Source organism: Arachis duranensis, chromosome 1, assembly GCF_000817695.3.
Source record: "Arachis duranensis cultivar V14167 chromosome 1, aradu.V14167.gnm2.J7QH, whole genome shotgun sequence".
NCBI classification, from domain to species: Eukaryota; Viridiplantae; Streptophyta; class Magnoliopsida; order Fabales; family Fabaceae; genus Arachis; species Arachis duranensis.
Genome location: NC_029772.3, coordinates 50,646,060 through 50,667,226, shown reverse-complemented (window position 1 = coordinate 50,667,226; position 21,167 = coordinate 50,646,060). Strand labels below are relative to the sequence as shown.

General features: G+C 31.1%; 2 protein-coding genes and 1 non-coding gene across 9 annotated transcripts; 1 reads left to right on the top strand and 2 right to left on the bottom strand.

Annotated features, from left to right (window-relative positions):
* Window positions 1-2,855: 2,855 nt before the first annotated feature.
* Window positions 2,856-3,446, bottom strand: LOC107488677 (uncharacterized). The gene has a single exon (XM_016109446.1). The coding sequence runs from the start codon at window positions 3,444-3,446 to the stop codon at window positions 2,856-2,858; it is 591 nt and encodes a 196-aa protein (XP_015964932.1).
* A 6,880-nt stretch (window positions 3,447-10,326) lies between these two features.
* On the bottom strand, window positions 10,327-14,655 carry LOC107488415 (uncharacterized). Of its 6 annotated transcripts, XR_008006293.1 has the most exons (7): window positions 14,490-14,655; window positions 14,224-14,299; window positions 13,377-14,104; window positions 11,297-13,048; window positions 11,074-11,121; window positions 10,804-10,863; window positions 10,327-10,474 (listed from the first exon to the last, which is right to left on the bottom strand). It is a non-coding gene; the product is annotated as an uncharacterized LOC107488415 (transcript). The 6 variants fall into 6 exon arrangements; XR_008006275.1 differs by having other exon boundaries at window positions 11,074-13,048; XR_008006281.1 differs by having other exon boundaries at window positions 10,804-11,121.
* A 1,463-nt stretch (window positions 14,656-16,118) lies between these two features.
* On the top strand, window positions 16,119-20,438 carry LOC107488427 (proline transporter 2). 2 transcript variants are annotated; one of them, XM_016109178.3, is made up of 8 exons: window positions 16,119-16,350; window positions 16,528-16,752; window positions 17,014-17,108; window positions 17,209-17,395; window positions 17,485-17,609; window positions 18,384-18,599; window positions 18,963-19,193; window positions 20,089-20,430. In XM_016109178.3, the coding sequence occupies exons 1-8, from the start codon at window positions 16,236-16,238 to the stop codon at window positions 20,236-20,238; spliced, it is 1,344 nt and encodes a 447-aa protein (XP_015964664.1). In that variant the 5' UTR covers window positions 16,119-16,235; the 3' UTR covers window positions 20,239-20,430. The 2 variants fall into 2 exon arrangements, with proteins under 2 accessions (XP_015964664.1, XP_020996817.1); XM_021141158.2 differs by lacking the exon at window positions 18,384-18,599 and having other exon boundaries at window positions 20,089-20,438.
* The last annotated feature ends 729 nt before the right edge of the window (window positions 20,439-21,167 follow it).

Genomic DNA, 21,167 nt, shown 5'->3' with positions numbered 1-21,167 from the left:
TGTTGAATTTAGTTATGTGTCACACCTTGAAAGATTCATTGTCTGTTCTGAAGCTTATTCCTAAAACATACTTCAGCCACACAGGAAATCCTCTATATACAACTAAAAAATGATAAATTAAATTAAATTAAATTAAACATTATAAAAGTAGTAGGGAAACAAGGACGAGGAGGTGATGGCAACCAGACCAAGGACGTGAACCACGTATGTGAAAGGAATGGGGGTTACACCCAACGCCATCGAAACACTTAACTGTCTCTCTGCGACTCAACAACCATTTTTCCTTCTGATTAGATCTTCCCACATCTGCATAGAAGCCATTTTTCATAATTTAAATATAACTAGAAAGTAATGCACCGACAGATATTTTGAGACAGATGCAGTGTATTCCATCCATACATTTAAAGTATGCCAGGAACTAAGGTGTTCAAAGTATCCTTCTCAGCTTCATACTCACACACCAAAGAATCAAAACCCTAACACCTTGCCGCAAAATTAAAATTTGACTAGTTGATTTTCACAGTATGACGGAGCATAATTGTAAATTTAGCCAAAAAAAAATAGAGCACTTACCGGGATTCCGTGCATTTGCCGGAGCCAGCACTGCCTCCACGATTTTGTTGGAGCTGCATTCGCATCGAGGTGGTTGCGATGGTTCTCTCTTCATCAACGTGTGGTAAAATTTCACCACCTCTAGCACCCTCGTCAACAAGAACAACAACGTAGAAGATCAATCAAAGTAAAAATACACAATAAAAAAAAGAACAAGCATTCTTTGTTTCTTTCTACTAGAGCATGAACTAGATCTAAAAGTATGAAGAGGAAAGAAAAATCAAAAGACGATGAAGGCGAAACCAAATCGCAGAGGCTCGCCAAAGGCAGCAACAACAGCATTGCTTGTGACGGCGAAGTGATAAATAAAGGCGGTAAGGAAATGAGCGGCGGTGACTAACATTCAGATCGAAGCCAGAACCTCATTGAAGGTAGCGACATGATGTTGCTTGATATGGCGAGGGAATGAGTGACGGTGAGGAGATGAACAATGGCGGTGAAATAAGCGGCAGCGACAAACCTTTAGATCGAGAACCAGATCAGAAACTTGCTGAAGGCAACAACGATGTTTCTTGCAACGGCAAGAATATGAGTTGCAACGAGGGGATGAGCGGCAGCAAGAAGATGAATGACAGCGGCAAGGGATTAGGGTTCGTCATTCGCTTTTCTATTGAGAAATCACACTAAGTTAAAACACATCTAAGTTAAAAAGACGAAAGAAAAATCACAAATATTCTGGCACCAACAAAAACCGCCAAAATTAGCGGAAAAAATGGTGTTTTTATGAAACTGCCAGAAAATTAATGCCATTTTAATTTTTTTTTTGTAATGAATAAACAAAAACGACAACACCACTTTAGAGAAAAGTAATACCATCCATATAAAACGGAGACAAAAAAGATATTTTGAAAAAATATACTTTAATAAAAATTGAAAAAATATTGCTGCTAAAACAAAATTATAAATGTTAGTATTACCAAAAACAAAATTATTATCCAAATCATTACTACAAACTATCCATTACAGATGGTATTACTTGTCATTCGTCATGAGTCATGACTGATAAGTTATCAACAGCAGCCAGTCGAGCCATTGCTAAAAGTGTCAAAGCAGGCAAGTTGTCCTACTTCACTCATTAAAACAAAACAAATCTAAAATATCACTTCCCTCCATTTATATTAGATTTATAGGTCAGCAGGCTAGTCTGTCTCACTTTTTTTTTAAATGTAACATCAATTAAATTAATCTAATAAAAAATAACAAGAAAAAACAAAATCATAATTCTAACACAAATAAAAAAATACTCAAATTACAACAATTCATTCACAACCTTCTTCTAAATTTTCAATGTCAATAGAGTTACTATCATAATATCTATTCTCAAATTATTACATAAAATAAAATAATAACAATTCTAACTTAATTTTCAAAGAACAAACAATTTTGAAATAACAGTAATATTTACAAAAATAAAAATATAATTTTGTAATAAAACAACAAAATAATCATCTTTATTTTAAGAAATAAGTTAAATCACAACTTCGAATATATATACGGAGCTATAAAATAAAATAACTAAGATAAATAAAAAAATAAATATAAAATAGCAAAAATAAAAAAGTGAAAGAATTGTGTTTGAAAATCCTAAGTTTTAATTTTTGCGCATAATATATATATATCAGGTGAGGTAGGTTCCTGTACTGAAAGTTCAGTACGTCAATCATTCACATCATTGAGATATATTTGGCTCAGATAAATAGACACATTTGTACTGTGATGACTGATTTAATAAGGTATACAATTGGACTCTAACCGCTTCTATGCGTGTGAAGCTTTTAGTTGTTCGAGATGATGCTAAGATAATCTCTAGTAGAGAATTCATCTCAGTTTTTGTTTATGACTCACCTGTCATAAAAAGTAACTCCACATCAGTTTTTGCGTCATAAACAGTAAATAGGAATTCAAAACATCTCTCTCTTCTCCATTAGGAGGAACTAACTTTAGTCCCTGTTGTGGTCCCACTTAATTAATTAATTAAAATACTTGAAATTAATGTAATTAATTTTTTTCAATAATATAATTTAAATTTATAAATTTAAAAATAATTCACTATTAAAAGATATTAATTAAATAAATTCATATATAATAATAATACACAATATATAATTCGGGATTAGACTAATTTGTAAAATTACTTAATACAAAGAAAAACATAATTAAGCTTTATAGTGACGACAAGCATTGTGAAATTGCCATATGTGTTCAATCAAGTCCTCTTTCAATTGTCTATGCTGTTGCCTATTTCAAAGTTGGACATTTCTTTGGAGAAATTGATGGTATGATGCGAAATTTTCTTCTCCCAGCTGAGGTTGTGATAAGCCATTTTCGACCTCATCATACTCTAAGCCTTGAGCAAAATTTCCAGCATAAGTGTTTCTTTCATCCTCAACAATCATATTATGCAATATAATACAAGTTCTCATTATGTTGGCAAGCTTCTTCTTTTCCCAAAAACGAGCTGGACCACGTATAATTGCAAAGCGTGCTTGCAACACTCCGAATGCTCGCTCCACATCTTTTCTTTGCCCTTCTTGGTATTGTGCAAATAACTTGCGTTTCTCCCCTTGTGGTTTTGAGATTGATTTGACAAATGTGGCCCATTCAGAATAAATACCATCTGCTAAATAGTATCCCATAGTATAATTATTACCATTAATAGTATAATTTACCTCTGGAGTACGATCGTTTAGAATATCATCAAACACTGGAGAACGATCTAACACGTTGATATCGTTATTTGAACCAGAAACTCCAAAAAACGCATGACATATCCAAAGGTCTGAAGATGCTACAACCTCAAGTACTATGGTTGCAACCCCACGATAACCACTCATGTACATACCTTTCCACACCTTTGGACAATTTTTCTATTGCCAATGCATGCAGTCAATGCTACCCAACATGCTAGGGAAGCCACGACCCTCTGCCATTTGTAGCAGCCATTGTACGTCATTTGGTTTGGGTTTTCACAAGTATTCATCCTCGAACACCGAAATGACACCTTCAACAAATTTTTCCAAGCATTCAATTGTAGTGCTCTCGCCTATGTGCACATAATCATCAACAGCATCAGCTCCTACGCCATATGCTAACATTCGTATCGCAGCGGTACATTTCTAGAGTGACGACAAGCCTTTTCTTCCAGTTGCATCAACCCTCTGTTAGAAATACGGATAGACGTTTGAGAGAGCGTCTGCTATTCGAAGGAACACATGTCTTCTCATTCGAAATCTCCGTCAAAAAATGTCAGCATTATACACCAGTTCATCTGCAAAGTAATCTTGAAAAAAGCGATCATGTCCTACTTCTCGATCTCTGTTGATCCATCTACGAGTAATTGGGATAGAGCTTCTATCGATATCTTCTTCTTCTAAATCTTGGAGTAAACACTCATCGATCTAATTATCTATGACTGTGTTATCTTGCCGTCTTCTTTTGCCATACAAAACCTCGTTAAACATATCATCAAAATTTCTAGCCATATTTAGAAATATAATTTTTAGTTCTCTTTCGAGGTGAGAAACAAGAGTTGAAGTGGAGTTGCAGAGTCATTGATAGTTGATATTTATAAGTGTGTCTACAATAATAAGGGCTAGTTTTGCAACGGCTAGTTTTACAATGGCTAGTTAACGGCTTGTTTTGCAACGGTCACTTTCATGAACAATAAGGGCACAATAATATTAACTAATTTAAAAACTTACATCAGAAATAAATAAAAAAAACTACATCATAAACCAGTAATACGCAATAAAAATAAGAACATATTACATAATTCTACGAATACAAGGAACCATTAAGTAAACCACTTGGCGATTATTTTCTCACATGCAATCTCATGAAGAGCTCGTCGTTTTTCACTCATTGTAGATGTGTCAGCATTAAGTATTTGCATATCCATCTCCCTTTCCCTTTCCTTGGCCATCCTTTCCATTTCCCTTTCTTTTGCTTTTATCTCCATTTCTTTAATATACCTCTGAGTTTGTAATTCTTTTTCTTTCATTGCTGCTTGAGCTTGTAATTCTTGTTCTTTTATTGTTGTTTGAATTTGAAACTCCTTCTCTTTGATTGCCATAATCTTTGCTCTATGTTCCTTCTCCTCTTTTCTTTCTTTTTCCCTATCCATTAGTTCCTTTTCTCTAACATTCTTAATATCTTCCATGAGAGATAATTTTTTGACAACCGATGATTTTCTTTCGTTAAAATTTTCAGACAACTGTGCTTTTTCCTTACCTTTTTGCTTGCTCTTCTTTGATCTTTGTGGGCGAACGGGAGAGTCCATGCTGGGTTCGTCAGCCAACGATGTTTCTGGGTTTGAGGATGAGTATGCTCCAGTTGCACTAACCTTGGTTCTCTTAAAATAATGACGAAAATAATATATTTTATTTAGCATTAAGATAAAGAATTTCACTTTTAAAATAATTTTAAATAATTAAAATAGTTATTTAATAAAATAAAATATGTCTTTTTTACACTTGTTCAAAATATGTATTAATATTTTAAAAGTATAAATTAATTAATGTTAATTCAAATACAAAATACGTTAAAAAAATATTAATCTTGATATTTTTTATATTTAAAAAATTATAAGAAGTTAAGTAATTGTTTGAATAAAAATATTGGTAAATGCTATGATGCCTAAAAAGTGGTGTCTATTTACTAAAAAGGTTAAAAATTAATATTTAATTTAAAAGATATAAAAATAAATTATTTTTAAAAATTCAAAACTTACCACAAAAAATAAGTTAGGCAAAAGTTAGATAACAATTCATAGACACCATAGAATTGGTCAAAAATATTTTATTAAAAATAATAACTAAGATATTCACTTGTATCATATTTAATAATATAATTAAATATAGTCAATTCCTAATTGTTGAACTCATAATTTCTTTCCTATTAATTTTGACCAGAGGAACATGCTTCACACAACACAAGCGGAGCCACTACGATCATAGTAACATAGCTGACCTTCGCCACACTGTGGTGTCTCATTTCTAAAGCTACCTAATATCGTCTTTTTCAAACCTTTGCTAGGAGTTATTATTGTCTTTCAATCCCTCGCTACACAATAAATGGACACAATGCTACCTAATCGTACCTGGCATATCCAATTTCCACGAAAGTATGATGGAATACTTGAAGCTCGTAATCTCAATCTAATCCACCAATTTTGGTGGACTTGACGAATTGGGCTAACGGATTCAGATCATTTTGACATCCCATTCATTGCTAACATATGGATTATTAGTAATTTGACCGAATATTTTTTGGGTAAAGAAATAAATTGGTTATTTATGTTTTGACGTAACCTTTTGTCTTTAAAGTTTAAACTGTTATATTTGAATTTAAAAAAATTTTATTTAACTTCAATATAATCCCATTGTGATATCAAAGTTAAATAAGTAATGGAATATCCTACATGACAGTAGTAGTACAAGAACAAGATCGATAATCTAAAAAATAAGTAAAAGCTCTATAGGTGCAAAATCAACAGTGGATGTATCAATACATTTATTTATCATTCTTCTTACAATTTAAATGAAATATTTTTTATAGAACTAAAGAAAATGATAAATAAATATATTGATACATCCACGGCTGATTTTGCACCTTTGGAGCTTGTACTTATTCTCCAAATTATTGACTTTGTTCTTCTGACATGTATGACATTCCGCTAACTATTTAACTTTGATTTTACGATGGGACTAAATTAAAACTAAATAAAATTTTTTTAAATTTAAATAAGACATTTTAAATCTTAAAAGTCAAAACAAAATTATGCTAAAACGTAGGAGATCAATTTAATGATTTACCCAACTTTTTTTTACGTTGAGCCAATTTTCCAGAGGCTTAGCCGTTGGTAGCATACTAGCATCCATGCCTTTTGGCGCCAACATTTATGGCGATAGTTGAGCTATCTCTCATATTATAGATGCCTTAGTTGTTTATAATTATTTAAATTAGGAAATAAGTTATCGAAAACAAAAATGTCAGTAAAATATATATGGTCTATTTTTAGATAATTAAATTAGAAAACAATTTTGCATTGACAAGGTCATCGATAATATATATAATATTTTATTTTTAGTTTTTATTGTAATAAATATATTAGAAAAATAATAAGGTCATTCTCATTTTTATAATGTCATTTTTTTGTGTTGTATATTTTTATGAATTTACTATTAAAATAAGAGTGATAATATTTATTTTGGATTCTATATTAGTTTTGCAATAAGCACACTCAATAATTTTGTACTATTTTTGAATTCTCCTTTAAATTTGTGTTTTGGGTACATTGGTGTTGAGATTTTGTGATTTTGATATAATAGGAAAGCTCCAGCATAGATGGTAGTTGGGTTCCACCCAAGTTTCGAATGGAATAAGGTAAGGTAACTTTTTTCCTCTTCAAACCTCTATTTTATATGAGCCCTACTGCCCTAGTTTAAAATTGTTTGAAATTTGGTGAATTTAGAATTGCTTGGTTGATTTTGGGTACTTGGTGTGGTTGCGGAGCTTGAGTTGAGGCTTGGATTAGTGCTTGAGCTGATTTTGGGTCACTTGGTGGAGCTTTGGTGCTGTTGATTTAGGTTTGGGTGTGATCGAGAAGAGAATTTAAGTTTTGAGAAACCACCGTCAATAAGATACGGATTTTGATTTCGGCCAGACGTTATGTAAGGTTATGTGAAACTCTAGGTTAATTACTCCTAGGATAGGATTGAATGAAAATAACGGTTGTTATGAATGATATGGATGGATTAGTGTGAATGATTAAGGGGGAAGGGAGGAGAGGATTTCACTATTCATCATCTCCTTCTTTCAATTATATATTGAGTTATGGAATTCTGATTTACGTGCTATTTATGGCCACACGAAACTCTTGCTGAACCTGTCATTTCTAGCTAAACAAAGTGGTAAGAAATTCTCAATTTCTTGCCTAGTTCTTTGTCCTAACAGATTTTGCATTTTGGATTTAGTTGTTGAGTAGATTTTGATATTTTTGGTTGTTTAGGTGGTATCTAGTTTGATAAATTGTTGGGTTTTGTCCGAATCCACAGTGGGTAAGATAAGAAAGCTCTTAACCCTTGTGGTTTGTCAAATTTTTAAACCTTAGGATTGAGTTGTGGTAATTTGTATGATAGCTAGCTTGAATTGATATTGTTTGGAGTGGAATTGACGTTTGGAATGCTTGGAATATAAGCTAAAGTCATGGCTAAATTTGGTGTCTTGTTGACCTTGAAAAGCTTGTGGAAGAGGATCAATTTGGTGATTTTGTGCTTGTGTGGAAATCAATTAAGATATGATTTTGGTTTTCTTTAAATAATATGTAATGTTAATTTTTAAAATAGAATTGAATGATTGAGTGGGTAATATGTGGTTAATTGTATGTGATTATTGGGTGAATATTGAAATGTGGATTGAGTGGTATAAGAAAACTTTTGTTTATGCAATGAATCGATGATAATTGTGGATTTTGATGATGATGAATGCAAATTGTGAGTATGGTAATTGATATGGGATAATGGTGTTAAAATTTAGAAAATTGTAGATTTAATGGATTGATGAATTGGTAAATGGAATGTTTAGGTTTGGAACGATTAAATGAAGGATTTGATATGTGTAGTGTTACTATTGAGTTTGGTTTGGCAATTATTGAAATTATTTTGGTTTGGTTTTATGTTTTGGAAAACTAGAGGACTTTACAAAATTTTGGTAAAATTTTATTTTTAACCAATTTTAATGGGTCATAACTTGATTTCTGGATCCTCAAACTTGTTTTGAAGAAAAATTGGGTCCGTGACATTTATGTTGTTCGAAAAACGGATAAAAAATAATTTTTAACGAAAATGTTATGCGCGTTTGAAATTTGGTATAAAAATATAAATTCTGCAGCAAAACAGATTTTTGTGAAAATTGGGAGCCATGCGTACGCAGAAATAGGCGTGTGTACGTGAGTTTGGGGCTTTGCCAGTGCTCATGCATATTTGACGCTGATATGCGTACGCGAAAATGACAATTTTACACCCTTGCGTATGCGACCAAAGGCATGCGTACGCGGGACCTCGCTTTAGTTTCAAGCGTTTGCATATGCGACATTGTCAAAATTTCGCCCATGCGTACGCGAGAATGGACATGCATACCCATGACCTCTGTTTTGCTAAAAATGTGATTTTTGTATTTTTAATCACTCTTTTAGTTTTCTAAACCTCTAGAATGATTATTTAGGATCCCTTAGCTAGTATTTAAGTCTTTGCATTGGGACAAGGGGAACTCATTGAGTGGACTTAGTTAAATATTTCCTATTATATGATTAGAGACGGTGACTTAGGCTTCGGAAGTTTGTTGATAGAATGACTTCAGTAGATTGGCGGAGTGTTGAGATGATGATGTATTGAGACAAATGAATAATTGAGATTGTTGGATATGATGAGTGACAATGATCACTGAGACTAGGTACATATATTCTGATGTGTTTGATTGGTAAGTCGATATGCGCTTGGCAAGGACGGTGGTTAATCTCGCTTGTCGAGATTGCGGCACCGCCATAAGGATGGTTGTTAATCCCGTTTACGTTGAGATGTGATGTCTAAGGCAGAGTATTCCGCTTGCATCCTTTCGAGTCATAAGAGTGTGCCAGACACTATATTCCTAGGGTACTAATTATTCGTGACCGAAAGACGACATCCCAAGAAGATGTGTTAGGTTGGTAATTGAACCGACAAGTGATATCACAGCCAATAGGATAAACATTCATCATGTGATTGTAAGTAAATGTTTTTTATGTATATTTTTTGTCTATGAAACTTGTTAAAAGTTTTAAAAATACTCATAAATTTTATTTTAAAAAAATTTTATTTGTATCAAATATATCTCTTACGGCTAATTTTTCAAAAAAAAATTAAGACCAATTCAGTAACAATTTTATAAGAACAACCTTCAATAAAAACAAATCAGTTATAATTATATATTATGCATTATTATTAGATTACTCCTAAACTTTTTAAAAAATTAGCTATAAAAACTATATTTGATACAAATAAAAAAAATAAATTGATGACTAAATAATAACAAAAAATAATAAATTTTGATAATATCCTAACATTTCTTTATACAAAAATTTCATTATGTCTTATCTAATGTAAATTTTTTACAGAGATATTCACTACAAAAAAAATCACTTTTAGCGGCCATTTATTTTGCTTTTAGCGACAATAAAAATAGCCACTAATACATTTATCGGCAATTAGTCATTAACCGTCTTATGCTTTGCCGCTAAAAGGTTTTAGGGGCAATTATAACATTTGTCGGTAAAGACTGTTTTAATGGCTACAAAAAGTATATAACTTTTAGCGGCTATTTTCTTGGCAATTTATATGGCCACCAAAGTAATTCTAAGATTGCAATGTTATTCACTTTTAGTGGCCATTACTATTGCCACCAAAACTCATTTTACCGGCAATTTATATTACCACTAAAAATAATTCTAAAATTGTAATATTATTCATTTTTAATTGCCATTACTATTGCCATTAAAATCTTAAGACTTTTTTAGTTATATTATACTCATTTTTTTAGAAGTAACGAACTACCATTTTTCTAGAATCAAGTATATATTTTTGCCAACAATAGTTATTATTATGCATAATATAAATATACTGAAATTAATTACTATAAAAAGAGATATTTTATTAAACTCAAAATATTGATACACAAATTTCTCTTGAAAAGTAATAAATTATGTTACAATCTAACAAAAAATACTACAAGCCTATACCTATGTAGACCAATTAATACAACTTCAAAAGGATTAGGCGCGAAGGTAAACCAATAGTTGTATTTTGCTTCAGCAATATCAGCAGAATACCTGAAATATATTTCAGAGCTATCAACTGCAACAAAATGGAAGTTTCTCTAATACAAAGCTAATACTTTCTAAATATTTTATGATCAAAATGGAGGAGCAAAGGCCCATTCCAATCTTTTGGTTAGTTTAGCTACTTATTCCCTTAAAGTGAATTATATTAATTTCAGCTAAAAATAATACTTCCATCATATTAATTCAGCTTCTGCCTAATGATTTAGTAGGTTTATGATTAAGGTTTGGTGCTATGCTAACTTCTGAAGCCAAAGATCCCCAGCAACAATGGTAATCCACATACATTTAAATGCTAGAGAAAAGATTCAAAGAATTACCTCTTCTACAAGATCACCAGCAATTCCTTTAACAAGATCCTCGCAACCTCATATTAAGCTCTACTTAGAAGAAAGAAGATTCGAGAGCAGCAGTTTAAGAGCCTCAATTTTAAACAGACTCTTGACACGGAAATAATCAATGGACTACAAAAGCAGCAACATGTACTACTAAAAAGAAACATGTGCAATCTTATATACCATTCTTTCTGAAAGAGTTGCAAAAGACAGATACAAGCTAATGCAAAATATAGCAAATGTTATGTAACATACATGAACAGTTTGCATCTGGTGTAGATCTGCAAGAGCTTTTTGCCTCGACTGCCATAGAAAAAAAATTAATCATAAAGCATATAACATAGTAAGAATACTATCCAAATATAAAACTAATCAATGAATTTAGATATGTGAGAAAACATTTTCCTAGAATACTGATAAGTATAAAGCAGTGCGTATGGATTGATTGCTGGCCCATCGCTCATAATAATGCGTGTACCTCTCCAATGAATTCTTTGCCATTTCTCTTCTTTCGGTTTCATCATACTACATGGAACAAAATTTAGATTATAAGCAGATATTATTTGAAATATAATTGAGGGGAAGAATGTGCAAACAATAGTCATTCTTTGCCCCTTACCACTCCCTATTGTTTTGTTGCCTCATATCGATTGCAAGCATAAAAAAATGGTTCTCCATAAACCATCACAATTCAGTGAAGTTTGTTCACATAAACTCAATGTAGAATAGCTCTTGCAAACATAATTGACTCAGCAACTACTCAAAGGACCCAGAGTTCTATATTATAAACAATTTAGCAGATGGAAAAAGGTACCTTTTCAGGTTAAACCCTCCATCATTAACATAGTTAAATAAATGAATACATCAAAAACTAAAAAATGATCAAGAAATGCATATACTTCATAAAATGTCTTTAACAAAAAGCACAGATTCACTTCATATAATCATATGGTGAAGATTTCATATAAGTAGAAAACATAGTTTGTTCTCATTGTGAAACAATAAAGTATCTTCATCATCTCTCTGACTTTGTCTTTTGGTGGAGGATCAAAATGTGGACCAGGCAAATGCTTGTTGATATCACTATAATATAGAAACCACCGCTTATAGAATAATTATCCATATCAACCAAGCTAAAATGTGGGCTAAATTTTGAGGCTATTAATAGTGAAAGGCTATTAAAAGCCAAAAGGAGCATTGAGCACAATAATTTTACTATTAAAGTTAATGCAAATATATGTTGCATCTTACATGTGGATCTTTACCATTGATTAACAAGATCGGACTCAAGCATGGATCGCAAACAAAAATCAAATCAATGGTAAAGATCTACACATGACAAGGGCAGCCAAGTACAAAGCAGCCCAGTACAAAGCATCCCACATGACAGGGGACAGTTCCATATAATTGAAGGGAAAGTTCCCTCTTTTTAATTTTTAAATTTTTATTTTATCAAACAAACAGGTACATGGAGAAACAAATTCTGTATTTCCTGAGGACCTTGGTCAGGTATGCATGCTTTATTGGATCCGTCAACTTTTCATTATAATTAAATTAATGAAACTTTTGGATATCAATTCAACAATTCAAACTTTTGGATATCAACATACACACAACTGACAAAAAAAATTCAATTGCAACCCAAATTTAGTCTTTAGTTAATTAAACCAAACACTATCTCCTGCAAACCATCATGACACATTCTTTACAAAAAAAATGTAAACCAATTATCAAATAACTATGCTTTAATTATTTCGATTTTCAACTACTACATTCTTGGGTGACATTAACTTAGACTTCGACCGATACGAGCATAGAAGTTTTTTACAAAATTAATTGCGAATGATCACAAACCTATATATATAAGTAATTAGAAGCAGCAAGCAAAAACAGGAAAAAAAATCTTGCCTGTCTCCTTCAAAGCAAAACTGCAGAGACACAAGAGATAACACATAAACAGCATCAACAACACCAGTTGACAAATCATCCTTGTGTGTTATTTGATCTCAACAACTTCATCCAACAGCTTAGTAATGGGGGGTATTTTTTCCATTCTGCGACACTGATCATTATAATTCACAACATTATCATCATTGTGCAATTCAAGTTCATGAGCTTGAGAGTGGATGCTAGAAAGAGAAGCTCCAATTGCTATTTGACCTTGAGTACAAGAAGCCAATTCTTTGAAAGCTGCAAGACAAGCCAGTAACACTTTTCCAACAGGCAGGACCTTCAAACAACAGAATGAACTTAGCATCAAAGGATCAACAAAAGCAAACAACATTTTAAGCTATATAAAATCACTAAATTTCTAAAGAGATTTATATAATAATATATTTAAAAAAAGACAAGTGAGTGATTATTATTAGTGATGACTGGTTGACTTTAGTGGCCCGTTTTTAATTAAAAATCTGATTAAATTGTACTGGATCAATTGTAGGGATATTTATCAACTAAAATGGAAGTTCCATAAGGGATATTTAGCAAATAGAAAGAATTTAGTAAATTAGAAAGAGAAAGAGAAAGAAGAACATGAAAAATTAGTTTGCATATCTTACTTTTTTCTCTATACATATTTTTTAGCCTTGCAGCTTCTTCATCCATTAGCTGATCCAGCTTTTGCTCCAAAGCCCACATGCTACCTTTGTTATTATCAGCATCATCATCACTACCTAATCTTGAAGCCATTTTCTTTTTCCTTTATCAAAACTTCAATAACAAGACCTATGCCTTTTGAGAACAGAAAAGTGCATGGTAAGTTTATGCATATTCCAAACGCAGGATCTAAAAACCAAACTCATAAAATCCAAAAAGACAAAGCAAAATCGAATTATTCAGGAGTTCACTTTGTGCTTCCATGTGAACAAGTAACTAGATAAAGAGAAGGGCATACACTGGAAATCCCTGCACAATCCTGTAGAGTGAGAGAGTGCAATTTGGTGACAGGCGATGCAACACCAGTTGAATAAAGATGCAGCATAAAATAGATAATCAAAATGCAGTATAACATCCCAACAATTTTTCTAGTTGTATATGAGTGAATATATAAGCACTCCCTCAAAATGCAGGTATTTAGATTGGTACACCAATAAACAAATGACTTCCGAATTCCAACTTACAATAAGACCTATTAGCTTATGTTCAATGGTAGAAACTTACAATATTTGATAAGCTGCCCTTATGCTAAACTTTCTAACCGTTGCTTGAGAGCTTTGTTCTCCATACTCAGGATGAGATTCTGCTGGTTAAGAAATTCAAGCTCGGCAGATACTTCAAATCCTTCTGCCTATGAATTGACATACATAAAAGAGTAAATAACAAAAAAAAATAATAAATCAGAATAAAAAAATTTCCAAAATAGCATAGAAAACATGATGCATATCATTGCCTAATGCTAAAAGCTACCTGTAAACCTTGTACATTTCTTTCTAATTCAGCTATGTATTGAAGTTTACGGACTCGTAAACGTTGAGCGAATTGCCTGCAACACATAATTTACCAGATTTTTGGCAGGAGAGACTAATATTCAAACCAAACAATAAATTGATCAAAATGAAAATTCAACATTTGCAAATAGAATTACAGGAATCCACAATCTACAAATTATAAACAAAATGCAGTTAATTACAATTATAGTAAGCGATAAATTAAATTGAAGCAACATTGCTTACCGGCGGCGAAGGAGGAAGGCAAGTGACGGCGGCGGAGGAATCGAAAGTGACGGCAACGGAGGAAGGGGAGTGAGCTTGGACAGAGAGTGATAGAGCACTCGAAGAGGCATGTTGACCTCGGAGAGAGAGAGAGAGAGAGAGAGAGAGAGAGAGAGAGAGCTTAGAGAAAAGAGTTCAACGATGAGATCGAGGAATGCGACGGCACCAACGGTCTGTCCGCCGGCGGCGATAGCACCCTCTACCGGAGGAGAAGTGTTCGGCGATGAGGGATGGTGATGTGGATAGATTTAGGGTTAGGTTTCTCTTTGGTTTCTCAGAAAGAGAAACGAGAAACGGGTGGGTCTTTTTCTTTTGGGTTATTGGATGGGTCTTCTTCTTTTTATGTAATTGATCCATTATTATAAAAAAAATTATTTTAATAAAACTTATACCAACCATAATAATATGGCCACTAAAATTCTTTTAGTGAAAGTAGTTTATTTTTATATTTTTAGTGCCAATAATAATAATTGTCATTATAATATATAATATTAATGACAAATATATAATAACCACAAAAGCATAACTTAAATATAAAAAATAACAGTCATTGTATTATTAATGCTAAAAATTTATCGCTAAAACTAATTATTCTTGTAGTGTATTTAACTTACACAAAATAAGCTAGTTCAATTCATATATATTTTATCATTTATGATTCTTTAAAACCAAAAAGAAAAGTTTACAACTCTTTAACTATCAAAGTAACAATTTTGTTGATTATTTCATTGTATTTTATTAATGACATATATATTTTTTATAATATATATATACATATATATTTTATTCAGTAGAATCTAAAAAGTGTTTCATATCATTAGTTAATTTTGTTAAATATTAACGTAACACATTTTTTACATCAGTATTTGATCTTTTAATTAAATCGATACTTAACAAACAACTAGAAATTGACGATGACTAAAATAAAAACTTTTATAAATTCTAATAGATTAAAAGAAAAAAAATATTCTAAACCTAAAAACTTATTTAAGTGTTTTTTTTATTGTTTTTCTTTTGTTTGCATGATCACAGAAAGCCAATTAAAAACTTTGTCCACGAAGATCCAAAATAATTTATCATCTATGCGGCACAAACTGTAATTTTCAATAACAGTTAGATAAATAATGTTGTTCAGATTGACTCATAAGATAGCCATTATTTTGCGCATTCCTGGTGGATCATATATTATCTCGAACCTAGTATATAAATAGCTCCAAATAACTGGCTTTGCCTCTTTTGTCTTTTCTTGTTTAACTCTAGTTACTATACTTTTCTTTTTTATCTTAATTTTTAGTATATTCATGAATCATCGTTAATTCGTTGGCATATTAAGCTGAAGCAGTCAATAATATTAAACCAGCCAAACCAATCAATTGCTTTTCCTTTTCGTTTTGTCACGTGATGCAAAGAGTCATGATAAATGGTAAATGATAAATAATTAAATATCCCAGTCATCAATCATCATATATTGTTGTCTTTTCTCGAGTTTTGGACACTTTTTTATTTTTATTTTCATTTTTTAAAAATTAATTCTTAAATCTTGATTATTGAGGCTTGAAGGGTGTTATTATTCACCTTATACATGATATAAACCATCCACCAACCAAAATTATTTGCATGTGTTCTTCCTCATATACATATATTTCAGGAGCAAATTAAAGGGTGGTTTCTCTTTTCTTGAGATCTTTTGGACATTCTCCGATCTCCATGGAAGTAGAAGGTGCTAAATCACAGTCTTTGAGCCTTGAACAGGACCAAGAAAAGGGTAGCCAAAATGTTGGTGATGAACATGCCCCACCTACTGCTCATACCATCGACCATGGTTACAACCTATATTCTCTCCTCATATCTCTGTTTTTGTACCAAAAGTTGTGTTTAACTGATACAAAAAAATATAATTTGAATTTTTGAAGTGTACTTTGTGTTGGAATAATATATAAATATTGTTACAACACTTTGTATTTGAATTGATGAATTATTGGTAACAATAATTTTGTAGATTCTTGGCAACAAGTGGGGTTGATGTTAGTGACAAGCTTCAACTGTGGTTGGATACTGACATTTTCTAACTTAATTATGGTGCCACTGGGTTGGACTTGGGGCATTCTCTGTCTTGTTGTTGTGGGATTCTACACTGCTTATGGCAACTGGCTCTTGGCTGCATTTCACTTCATTGATGGCAAAAGATTCATCAGATACAGAGACCTCATGGGATTCACTTATGGTGATTATGATCAATTACTTTAAATTTATATTTATATCTTGTTATATGTCCTAACTTCTATCTGAAAAAGAAGACTACATGAGTATTAATTGAATTATTATTTCTTGGTGAAAATTCAACGTACAGTTGTTTTCATGTAAAATTAATAGTTGAGAATTTGATAATCTAGTTAAATTTGTTAAATTATCTAATGATTTTTTGCTTTAATTTCGTACAAAGATACTGCACGTAAATCTTCACTTTATTTCTTAATTTGTGAAGGGAAGAAGCTGTATCATGTCACATGGATTTTCCAGTTTTTAACTCTACTTCTTGGAAACATGGGTTTCATCCTACTCGGAGGCAAGGCACTTAAGGTAGCTAGTAACTACTAATTAATAATAACTAACTTCAATTACCTTAATTAGTTATAGCTTTAATTAATTTCAGGGAAAGTGATTGTTTAATTCAATGCAGGAAATAAATTCAGAATTTAGTGATTCACCGTTGAGGCTCCAATTTTACATAGTGATTACAGGAGCTGCCTACTTTGTGTTTGCATTTTTCGTCCCAACAATATCTGCAATGAGAAATTGGCTTGGAGCTTCTGCAATTCTCACCCTCTCCTATATAGTACTGCTTCTAATTGTTCTAGTCAAAGATGGTAATATTAAAGTTTGATCTTTTTTAATTTATCATTAAATTTTGCATGCCAGTTAATTTTTTTGTTATATTATGTTTTGTGCTTGTTAGGAAAAGCAAATTCGGACAAAAACTATGATATAAGTGGAAGCGAGGTTAGCAAGGTTTTCAATGCGTTTGGAGCTATTTCTGCAATCATAGTCGCCAATACCGGTGGTCTACTTCTTGAGATACAGGTATATTTTTATTGAAAAATACTATTTGTTTTTTAAAATTCAGTTTTTAGTTAATTTTTTTTTTAAAATGTATTATTATTTAATTAATTTAAATATTATTTTTAGAATAATGTTAGAGGTAGTAACTTTGACATTTTGTAACCATCAATTGACTATCAATAATGTTTTTAATAGTATGAGATTACATCAAATGGTGAGAAATCATTCATTTTTTTTTATGGTTAAGTGCTGGTTAGAAAATACAAAAGTTGCTGATTCCTAGATTTTTTCTTATTTTTATTATTAGTTATTTAAAAAATAAAAAAATTATCTTTTTTATTTTTTTTTATTTTTAAAGGCTAAACAATATATAAAGAATATTTAGTTAGACTGATTTTTATTCAACACCATACTTCAATCGTAGATAAAATTTAATTTACAAAATTGTTCTCTTCTTATAAAAAGGTTTCGTTCCAATATATAGATAAGAATAGTAGTAGGTTTTATTCTAGAATGTAGAAGAAATGAATATTGAATAAAGACGGGTGGGGTCCAATAGATATTTTCAGTATTTAGTATTAAAGAAGATACTCTATCTATTGCATTATTACCATCGTTTTCGTAGACAAATCAACCTTATCTGTGGTTGACTTTCACCGCTTTTTCTGTTGACCGTTGTTGTCACCCACATAATATAAAAAGAAGAATGCTTTTTGTTACGGATACGAAATTGTATGAATGAGTGTGATTTTAATAAAGAATTGATTCTTCTTCTTCTTTTATTGATGGTTGAAGTCCACACTACGTAAGCCAGCGGTGAAGAACATGAGGAAGGCCTTGTATTCACAATACACGGTGGGAGTGATGTTTTACTATGGAGTCACCATTTTGGGATATTGGGCTTATGGATCAATTGTGTCCTCATATCTCCCTGAAAACTTGAGTGGGCCCAGATGGATCAACGTCCTTGTTAATGCTATTAATTTTCTTCAGTCCATTATCTCCCAACATGTAACATCTTATTCTTGTCAAAGCTATCATGCCCACTTTTAAGTTTTAACATAAAATATCTCCCACTTGCTTCTTTTAATTTAATTTAAATTAAATTAAATACTTAGATGATTTTTTTCAAAAAAAATAATTATATGTTTTTTCTTTAAATTGAATTAAATACTTAGATCAATTATATATTTTTATGTACAGATATATATATTATTTATTATCTTATTTTTAATATATATGCTATATAAATAATTAATTTTAATAGATTGATTTTAGTGTCTGATAAATAAAGTTTGTATTTGTTGAGTTACATCGATTTGCTATTTATAGGATGAGTGTAAAACTCAATTTATTTGGGTTTCTATGATGCAGATGTTTGTAGCACCAATTCATGAGACATTGGACACAAAATTCTTGGACATTAAGAAGGGAATGCATTCAGGGGAGAACTTTAAGAGATTATTTCTGGTGCGAGGAGTGTTTTTCTCAGGGAACACTCTGGTGGCAGCTGCATTCCCCTTTATGGGTGACTTTGTCAATTTGCTTGGCTCATTCTCACTTGTGCCCCTCACCTTCATGTTCCCCAGCATGGTCTTCATTAAGGTTTTCCTTCTTTATTCTCATTTTATTTAATTACTTAATTATTCGGTCCTCATTTTCTTTCTTTTTTTTTTTCATCTTCTTCTTTTTCTCCTGTTTCTTCTTTGGCATTTTATGTTACTTCTTTTATTGTGTCTTTTATTTCTCTTCTCTCTTCTTTGACGTCTTTTCCTTTTTTTTCTATTTTTTTTTGTTTAGTTGTTTTTTTTAATTTTTAGTATTTTTAAAAGTTTTATGAAAAAAAGAATAACAAAAAAAATCTAAGAAGGAAAAAAGTACATAATTCTTCTTTTCTACACTGAACACATAAATTTTGCAATATTATGCACATACTTTTTTTAAAGTAAACACACAATTTTTGTAAGAGAAATATAAAAAGCAAATATATAAATTTATTAATAATAAATACATAAATTTTGTAATGATAAACATATAAAATTTTTAAGAGAAATATAAGAAATAAATGCAAAATTTATTAATAATACATATAGAAATTTTGTGAAAGTAAACATATATAAATTTTTTGATAAAAAATATAGGAAGAAAATATAAAACTTTTTTATTATAAATACAAAATTCAAAATAATTTATCTATTGTTTAACTAAAAGTTCTGTATTTTACAACTAGAGTTTATGTACTTTTTAATTAAAAAGGTAGAAAAGAAAAGAAGAAAATAAAAAGTAAAGGAGGGGAAATAATACACAAAGAAAAGAGAAAGAAAGAAATTAAAGAAGTAAAACGGCACCCCTAGTTTGGAAAAATTAGTTGAATTTGGATAAAAAATTAGTTTGGTATGTAACATTATCATATATCATGAATAAGAAGGAATAGTTGGTTAGACTTGGACTATATATACGTGTGGTGTTGACTTGAATTTGGATTGGTTTTGAACCTCAGGTTAAAGGAAAGATAGCAACAAGAGAGAATAAGGCATGGCATTGGTTCAACATTATCTTTTCTTTTCTGCTTACCATTGCAACCACAATATCTGCGGTTCGATTGATTGTTGATAACATTCAGAAGTATCACTTCTTTGCAGATGCATGATAATGATACTGCATGTATCTTTCCTTAGCTTGTATCTAAATATGATTGGGCTTGCATGTACCTAATTATTTGATGATGAGAATGAGTTATTGGCTTATTGCAAAATAAAACTGAGGGGGAAAAAATAAAAAAGAAAATCAGTCATTAATGATTGTTACTTATTAGGGGGTTAATCCTCTATTACTCCATCTATTTAAATGATTGTTTGAAATAGTCGTTGTTTATTTAGTACTCTCCTTAAATTAATTACTGCTTTCATTCTTCTGAGAATTAATGTGTTGATGAGACACTAAAAAGTGAAGGTAAAAGTAATGATTAATTTAAAATGGAGGAAAATTTATTTATTCCTTTCGATTTTCTTTTTTGTTTTCTCTACCTCGAATTTGTTGACATTGGAGAGATATATATAGTATATAACTATATATATATATATATATATTTATATTACATTATTTTATTACAATCTTATTTTACTCCTGTTTTATTGGTTTTGTCTTGCATTTTTGTACTTTTGCATGGGTAGCCAAGTTGATGTCATATTAAGAAGCTTTAATAATAAGTTCGAATCTTCGATAAGGCATTTTTTTTTAAAGATAGTAATTTTATTGCAGTAAAGGAGTTCTATTATAATTACCACAATCAGGGATACAAATGCAATAAAACATAAATTAGGGTCACTTCCAAAAAAATTAATAATAGCAAACTTAAGAGATTAGGTCTTTAGACAAAGGAGAAAGAAAAGTCTTTTTACATCTTCGTTTTTAATGACTATAGAAATCCACTTGATTTAATCAAGCTCTTGATTCCTTTCTTTTCTGTGCTTCGTCAAACCCACCATTTCAAGAGTGCAGTTTCTGATCCCTGATTATCAAAATTTAAAAATCAATTCAGTGCTGCTGATTTCTACTTCTTCTGAATTCTGCCACGAG

What these genes read in the sequence shown, in the direction of transcription:
- LOC107488677 (XM_016109446.1), bottom strand. Translation starts at nt 3,446, where the DNA reads ATGAGTGGTTATCGTGGGGTTGCAACCATAGTACTTGAGGTTGTAGCA.
- LOC107488427 (XM_016109178.3), top strand. Translation starts at nt 16,236, where the DNA reads ATGGAAGTAGAAGGTGCTAAATCACAGTCTTTGAGCCTTGAACAGGAC. An exon ending in GTCTACTTCTTGAGATACAG is followed by an intron (nt 17,610 to 18,383) that starts GTATATTTTTAT and finishes TGATGGTTGAAG; the next exon opens with TCCACACTACGTAAGCCAGC. An exon ending in AGTCCATTATCTCCCAACAT is followed by an intron (nt 18,600 to 18,962) that starts GTAACATCTTAT and finishes TCTATGATGCAG; the next exon opens with ATGTTTGTAGCACCAATTCA.